Here is an 8,426-nt window from a genome sequence, read left to right as displayed (position 1 = left end):
GGGCATCACATTGAAGATCTATAAAGTGGATACCAAAGGTTTGGCTCGATCAGCATCTCAGAGGTAGGGGTACACAAAGCTTCTTTTTGTATTAGTGTTATCAAAAAAATATCGACACGATAAAAAAAAAAATTGACTCATGAAGAATCTTGGTATTCCCGCTTATATGCATTATAGATATCATGTGAATTGTCTCAACTGCGCACTGATGATATAAAGCATTTGATAGTTCATAGATGCTATGGTGCCATGCATCAAGTAAAGCATGTATTTTTTTTTACTTCTTGTTGAATTCATATTGATTTTGGGGTTACTCATAGATAGATACCTACCATGCAAACAAAGTTATTGAGGGTTCTATGCAAATGAAGCCGCAAAAAATTGTTTTACAGTTCATTATCCTTTTATAATGAAAGCTATTCATTTTAAGCTTTTATTAAGCGCTTATATCGCACTCGAAAGGGCACATAACACCAAAGAACCAACCAGGGCCCAATTAATGAACGAAACCAATAACAAATTAAAACCATTTTGAGGTTATCTCAATTGTCCCGGGGAGGGTATTGGAAAATATATGTCCATTCAATCCAGTTTCTGCTAGAAAAGGAAATATTCCTCAGTGGCTCGATCTAAGCTGTGAAACATGAAAAGTCCAACAAAATTTCTAAATTACAAAATAATTTTTTTAAAAAAGAAAGATAGCATGTCATCACTTTATTTATTTATTTATTTTGGAGTAAATTTCAAATACCTTCTCTCTGGTATCACACTTTCTCACTTTAATACCCTATGTTTTAAAGTGTATCAATTGTTCTTTACACTAAAATCCAATAAAATTTTGTAAATTCTTGAACGCTCAGAAAGATAAGATCTAGCATTTTTAATTTAAAAATTTTTTAAAATAAATTTTAAATATTTAGACAAGCTTCAGCAATAATTGAGTGAAATTAAAATAGTCAACACTAAAAATCACTTAATTGGGACTAAAAGGAGGATATATAGCCGGATTCAGATTAAGATTTACAGCTATCTATATCTATAAAAAGATGTAAGGATAACATCGCTAGCTCATTAAATAGGATTACTGTGACCCTTAGTACTGCTCTCCGGTGGTTTGTTGCATCATCTTATGCGTCACATGACTGTGGGGAGCCCACGCGAAATACCCGGCCCCTCACCATCAGTCGTACAGTTAACCTCATCTTCTTATTATTATTATTAGCCAGAAGAAGCTCCGACAAGAAGAGTGGACGACATGGAACATTACCTCGCTGGGAGGGTACTCCAATTCGCGTAGAAAAGGACAACGAACGAGTTAGAATACACAGAGAATCTTCGACGCGCCCGAAACCCGACAAAGCCGACCCGAAAAGGCTCCGCACCCGCACCCGCACCCGCACCCGCACCCGCACCCCGCTGTCCTTTCAATTACAGCCACGTGTTGCTATGGCCAACAGCGAGCGGCCACGTGGCGCGGCTCGTGGCGCCTCACCGGTGCGGAGCGCGCGCGGAGCGGGCGCACGGTGGGACGGTGCGGATGCCCTGACGGTGCAGCTCCGCCAGAACGGCGTCCGTTGACGGCGGTTTCAGACCTAACGGCAGCGGAAGCCACGGTTTGCTCATCGCTTCTTTCACCACCTCGTCGGCCACCTCCTCCGCCTAAAATAACCCCAAAATAATAATAATAATAATAATAATGATAAATAAATAAATAAATAAAACATTAGATTGAGGATATGTAGCTATGTCATTTTAAAAGGAACTTTTTAAATAATATCTTATAATTATACGGTTGGGAACTTAACTTTCGACATGCCAAACATGCCCTGAAGAGGAGGTTGCAGAATACATGGCTAATAACATATGTATGATTAGGCGTGCTTTTATTATAATAATAAAGTATCTGATTCTCATAATCATCTGATATTGGTGTATGGCTTGGTTACTCCTCTCCATTAATGGCACCAGGTGGACCACTACTATAAATGCAACAACAGTATCATCAATCAAGATTATTTCGGGAACCATTAATTTATATGCAGAATGGCCTAGTACACACGTCACTTTGTGTAGCCAAAACTGGAAATAATAGAGAGATGCCCCAACAACTGCAGCAGCGGCATGCCTGTTACTACTTAAAGAGCTTTTAAGTGTGACAATAACAAGACCAAAGAGGTAACAGTGTGGTCTGGCCCCAAGTGCAACTAACTACACTAATTTGGTGCTCCATTTGATCTTCAGAACATATGGTCTGGTTATAAATTGACAGTGAACTAAATTTGTCAACTTCATCATAGTAATGCAGATTTGAGTACTAGGAATCAGAAGATCAAAAGTGGAACTACTATTTTTGGGACGGAGAATCTCATTTTAGCTCATCACTACAGCAGTAGCTAAAAGCATGTGTAGAAGCAGAGCCAAATAGGCAATGTGCTCATCACATCTTTCTTTCACATATAAGCAGGAAATTGGCCAAATTAATGCAAGAAAATGAATACCGTGTATAGAAATAAGCAGCAACATTACCAGATGAAAGCCGTTTGCATCCTTAGTTTCCCTGTTTCGATCGCTAATCGTGTCCAAGTTATAGTTCATAGGTAGCCTCTGATGACTGTTCGGACTATACCCATATTGGGGAATCACCGGGCAACCCCATGCATCCGCTTGAACCTGAAACATAGTAACATATTAATCTCATAACATCTTCCTCGATTAACAGCAAAATCATTTGGAAACTACTTGGATCGAACAACAGATGTACGATAAAAGCACCGACAAGATGATGCAGTAAATAATTACCCCAGGATAGGTTTTCCAATGCCACATTTCCAGAGGAGGATGCCATGCATGAAATCCAGGATGCCCCCACATTTGTGCACCGTGAGGCTGATAACTTGGATGAACCCAGGGTGCGTAGAGATGGCCCGGTGGAACACTATAAGTTGGGTGCAATGGTGGGTACGCCATAAGTGGTCTTTGGATATAGCCCCATGAATTCGGATCTCCTTTTGTCTGCCATTTTCTGTCATCCTCTTTCAGTAATATATGCCGTCTATTCATTCGATATTTCTGTCAGATAGACAGCATTTCAGGCGAAGATTGGGTTTTGTAAGAGAGAAAATTTCTTTTACTGCTTGTAGCAATATTTTAATGCATTAATCCACCACTTGAAGGCAACTAGCATATAGTTTTTCTATTGTTCTTTGCTCAACATGTAATCATTTTTTTCATATGATTTTAACACTAAAGTACATTTCACGCTCTATGAGCATATAAAGGTAGCGGTCTCCTCTATATGCACCGCTTTTCTTCTTGCAGCTTTTTTCACCAAATAGATTTTTGCTTCAGAAAGTGAATTGATTCCAGTCCTTAAAATCTTTTAAAGAGTAAGAAGGAAACACTATGTATAATAGGGATTCTCAACTTCACATGTATACACGAGTTTAAGAGTTATACACTTTATGAAAGACAATCCTGACCTGTAAGTGGCTAGCAACATTATGTCTAGTCAATCCTTCCACTTTCATCAACTCAAGGATCTTCGATGGGATCGCTTGGTCAATTCCCAGCTGCTCAACGGCTTGAACAAATCTCTTATGGAGTTCTGGAGTCCAATCCACCTGCTTCACCACCATCAAAAGAAAAAAAAATAAAATCATTACCCAAGTCACTTTAAATCACATAATTGGAGAAAATCATGTGTAAAAGGCATGCACCTTCATCTTCTTTTTGTTCCCTTTGCTTCCCCGTGTCAATGAATCACTACTAAAAACTGATTTATTCTTTTTTTTATCATCAAAACTAGACTGAAGATTGCATTCAATATTAACATTTGAAGAAGTTGGAGAGCTTGCTTTAACCGCACTGCACTCATCAGGCCTGGAACTATCAGCTGAGTTGACCTCTTCTTCACAAGCAGCTTCTCTTTGCTTTGCAGAAGTCAAGGCATCCCGATTGGTATTCAGTACACCAATTGAATTGGTGCAAGCATCGTCGACAGATTTTGATTCAGAACTAGCAAACTTCCTAACTTCCAAGAAGCCTTTAGGATCCTCCATACCATCGGTCAAGCACTTGTTTTCTTGAGAATTTTCATCATTTACCATTCTTTCTACTTGTTTCAACTTTGGGGTAGAAGGCGCAGGATACCTATCGGTTGTTGTTTTATATTCATCATTATCTACATGATTTTTCTCTGCGTCTTCCGCTTTAGATTGGCTTTTGATTTTTTCCTCAGAGTCTTTCGTATCAAGCTGCAGCATTGAGACAACTGTTTCTTTGATAGGCTTGAGAGATTTAGGAGTGACACTTTCGCTTGCGTTAAATGCCTGCTAGAGCTATAAATCAAAACTAAGTTCGCGATGAAACAAAATTCGTAGTTCTGAAGACTAAATTTATCAGTTGCAAATGAACCTTGTGAACCACATGCTGCCATATGTTTCTTAGTTTGTCTTCTGATAAAGGCTTCTGAAGAAACTCTGCTGCACCATGCTGAGAAACAAATGCGAGAATCAAACTAATCATAGGTCACAATTATCTTACGGCATGACAATCATAAACATTAGAACTGGCACACAGATGCATAACATCAGATTGATAGTTGAATAATAAATGTAGACCACTTACTGCTATACACTGCATCGTAGTACTGAGGCAACAATCATTTGAAATCACTGCAATTAGGGAAAAGAAGGCATATTGTCAAGTTAACTTCTTGTTTTAGACCCAAATATTGATCTGCCTCTCTTATATTTTTCAAGGTGAAGAGTGTTTACCAATAATCGGAAGGTCCCGAGCCATTTCAAGAAATTCAAAGGTCCGTTCACTGTTATCAACTGTCACCTGTAAAATTTGGATGCTACTTAGAGCCTATTTTCCTTACTATTCCAGGTGTTGTTGTGAGAATTCAAAAAGATTACCTCGACAAGTGCAACATGAAAGCTCTCAGCCTTTCTAAGGATTGCTTCTAGTGCATCTTGGATGTCCGAATAAGAAAAAACTGAACATCGGCATGATATTTCAAGAACTATATGTGTGGTACTGAGTAATCAATGCAACTATGAGTATCAAAGCAGGGAAAAGGCTTGAAACTTGTCCTCTAAAAACACATTTATTGCTTGCTTATTGAATAGAAGGAACTGAAAAACAACATGAATGACGAGAATAAGCAGAACATGAAATCTCAAAAGTTTTTTTTTTTTTGATTAAACAGGGATATACCCTATTTGAAAGAGTAACTAGGGACATAGGCAAATCTCAAAAGTTATAAACGTTCTGGTTTTAGATAAAAATTAGCTTACATATTGATTTTCCTTGAACAAAAGGAAAACCTTTTTAAGATGATCACTACATATTTTCGGAACTACGGAACACTAACTGTTTTTATATACTATCATCTTAGGTGGAGAAAGCCTAGACAGGGAAAGAGATACCACAAAGTATAATGCATACTTTAATTAGGCTTTTTGCGGCAGAAACACTAAATATCAATAATAGGACAAGTTTCATCTTTTTCCTCCTTTCAAGTGCATAATAACTTTGGTAGCATCACAACCATTAAATTATTCTGCTCTACTTTTCTTTAGACTCTCGGCTTTGCTACGGATCAACTACAGGAATAACTTCTCAAAGCAATTAAGGGATTTAACTAAAAGGCAGTAAATGATTAGAAACCAAGAGAAAAAGAAAGAAGAAAAATACCACTGTAATCCATTTTTTCAAGCTTGATTTTAGTTTCGGCCACCGAATTCGGATCTTCGCAGAGGAGGAGGACCCTAAGACCTTTGGGAAAATCTTTCCATAAGACCATGTCGATGGTAGAGGGGATCATTGCTGCGTTCACATCATTCCCCTCGATTGGAATTTATCTCCGCACAAAAGGACAATCCAGTTTCCTCCCAATCTTCACAAATCCACCATTTGAGAAGCCCATAAGTGTGTTCACTTCAACAGATCCCTCCCCAGGCTATGCAAACAAGCTGTACAGATCCTGTGGGAACAAACCCAGATCCAAAACCTGATCAGAAGACATTGAAAACATGGAGAATGCAACAGGACCCACATCACATACTCAATAAAATACCACATGAAACATCACACAGAGCAGGGAAATACTACATGCAAAAAGAATAGTTGCAGAAACCCAACTCAAAACCTTTTTTTTTTAATCTTTATTATTCTTGTTTTAAGAGAAAGAGAGCTTTTGGAGGAGGGAGGGAAGGAAGGAGAGAGTAGTGAAGGATGGGATATTCTGCATGATATAAAAAATAACTTGGAAGGTCATTAACAAAGGAGATGGAATGATTAGAAAGGCTTGGTATATACCCAAATAAAGTTACACCACAAAATGAAGGGAAAAGGGAGGAGCCCAAGTGGGTTCACCTTTTGGGGGAGGCCTCTCTATTTCAATCTTTTTCTCTTTTTCTGTCTCTCTCTCTCTCTCTCTCTCTCTCTCTCTCTTGGGCTGAACGGGTAGTAGGTAGGGCTGGCAAACGAGCGAGCCGGCTCGCGTTCGACTCGTGTTCGACTCGATATTTGGCTCATCCGAGCTCGACTCGAAATTAAATGAACCGAGCTTGAACAAAATAAAAGGCTCGAAATTCATTTCAAGCCGAGCTTGAGTATTACTCGGCTCGTTCGAATTAGGCTCGAAAAGCTCGAATATATATATATATATATATATATATATATAGAGTAGGGCTAGAATACTTGTAAAAGTATCATGGGGGTGATACTTGTGTGTTTTTAGCCCTTGGATGGAGAGATGTGAGGTTGAGATGATGGTGGTAAGTGGGGGTAGGTGGTGGTGGAATAGTGTTTAATCCAAGGGCCATTAATAATCAAAAAATAGATCCAATAGCTTAAAACCTAATAGCACCATGATGGTGATACTTGTAAAAGTATCATAGCTCAACTCTGTATGAGTCCGGCTATGGTGCTTGTAAAAGCACCAAGCATTTGGTGCTTGTAAATTTTTTACCGTTAGATCTACGCCTTTGATCATTTTTACCCGTTGATTATACTATTCAACCAACCACCCACTCAACCCTAGGAGGCCCACATCATCCTAACCGCACATCCCTTAATCCAAAGGTTGAAAACTTACAAGCACCAATAACTTGGTACTTTTAAAAGTATAGGAGCTCAGTTCATATATATATATATATATATATATATATGAACTAGGCTGGAATACTATCAACAGCACCAAGCTATTGGTGCTATTTGAGAAATGGGTGGTTAGAATGATGTGGGCCTCCTAGGGTTGAATGAGTGGTTGGTTGAATAATGTAATCTAACGGGTAAAAATAATCAGAGGGTTAAATCTAACGGTGGAAAACTCGATAGCATCAAATCCTTGGTACTATCGATAGTATCCCGGCCGGACTCATATATATATATATATATATAATGTATTTTAATTATATATAGGCTTTAATTTAATTTGAGCCATTATTGTTGGCCCATAAAATAAACCCAATAAGTACAACCATGCAATTGAGCCCAACTCTAAATTTACATAACACACTATCTCTTTCAGACTTTCACTATTACACATAATCCTAAAACATGATAACATTCAAATTCTCAAATCCCTAATTTTTTTCCCCCCCTCTCTCTCTCTCTCTCTCTCTCTCGTTCTCCCTCAGACCCTCATCCAGTCAGGCTGTCATCATAGCTCACATTTCTTGCAATTATTTTGTATTTTGAACTATTGGACATGTTGCATCAAATTGTAGGTAATGTTATATAAAAACTAAACTGTTGATTATATAATGTCGAGAATTTCAATCGGCTCGTTTAGAGCTCGAGCTCGGCTCGACTCGAAATTAGGCTCGCTCGAGCTCGGCTCAAATTAATTTCAAGCCGAGCTTGAGCCTAGATTTAGGCTCGAAATTAATTTCAAGCCGAATTTGAGCTGACATAAGCTCGCTCGAGCTCGGCTCGTTTCCACCCCTAGTAGTAGGGGGGAAGGGAGGTGTTTTTAATTAATAAAATTATTTTTTTGATTTATTTATTTTATCATAATTAATAAAAAATATTTTATTATATTATTAAAAAAAATGATCAATTTATTACTAATAATGTGGTACAAATGTATATATACAGTAAACTTTTTTAAAAGAAAGAGAAAGGAACAAAATGTGACGTGTGATTAATAGGGAGTGCTTATAGGAGCTAAAAGCTAAAATGATGCTATCGGTTCATTTATGGTCTTTTTTTGGAAAAAACTTGAAATAACATTTCCGTGGTTTCATATTTTTTAATTTTAATATTTTATGGTTTAAAATATATAAATTTAATATCCGATTATTTTTTTTATTATTATTATTTTTATTAAATTAATGATAAAGTTAAAATTAAAAAGTACTAAAGTGAATATTTGATAAATCCAGATGGGATATCTGAAGTTTTTTGTATATAAT

The 8,426-nt window shown here is 37.5% G+C and overlaps 1 protein-coding gene across 11 annotated transcripts; it reads right to left on the bottom strand.

Moving 5' to 3' along the window:
- LOC109707506 (two-component response regulator-like APRR2) lies at nucleotides 943-6,438 on the bottom strand. Of its 11 annotated transcripts, none has more exons than XM_020228812.1 (11): nucleotides 6,325-6,438; nucleotides 5,701-5,989; nucleotides 4,920-4,999; nucleotides 4,776-4,842; nucleotides 4,627-4,673; nucleotides 4,414-4,491; nucleotides 3,717-4,328; nucleotides 3,480-3,623; nucleotides 2,800-3,069; nucleotides 2,527-2,670; nucleotides 943-1,659 (listed from the first exon to the last, which is right to left on the bottom strand). In XM_020228812.1, exons 2-11 carry the CDS (start codon nucleotides 5,828-5,830, stop codon nucleotides 1,489-1,491), a joined length of 1,743 nt encoding a protein of 580 aa, XP_020084401.1. In that variant the 5' UTR covers nucleotides 5,831-5,989; nucleotides 6,325-6,438; the 3' UTR covers nucleotides 943-1,488. The 11 variants fall into 11 exon arrangements, with proteins under 11 accessions (XP_020084401.1, XP_020084404.1, XP_020084398.1 ...); XM_020228815.1 differs by having other exon boundaries at nucleotides 6,382-6,412; XM_020228809.1 differs by lacking the exon at nucleotides 6,325-6,438 and adding an exon at nucleotides 6,071-6,298.

Source organism: Ananas comosus, linkage group 3 (genome assembly GCF_001540865.1).
Source record: "Ananas comosus cultivar F153 linkage group 3, ASM154086v1, whole genome shotgun sequence".
NCBI classification, from domain to species: domain Eukaryota; kingdom Viridiplantae; phylum Streptophyta; class Magnoliopsida; order Poales; family Bromeliaceae; genus Ananas; species Ananas comosus.
Note: the sequence above shows the minus strand (reverse complement) of the source record. Positions and strands in the feature narration are given on the sequence as shown.

Coding starts and splice junctions, on each gene's coding strand:
- LOC109707506 (XM_020228812.1), bottom strand. CDS start 5,830: ATGATCCCCTCTACCATCGACATGGTCTTATGGAAAGATTTTCCCAAA. Junction 4,843..4,919: donor TTCATGTTGCACTTGTCGAG/GTAATCTTTTTG, acceptor CAAATTTTACAG/GTGACAGTTGATAACAGTGA. Junction 4,492..4,626: donor CTACGATGCAGTGTATAGCA/GTAAGTGGTCTA, acceptor TTTGTTTCTCAG/CATGGTGCAGCAGAGTTTCT.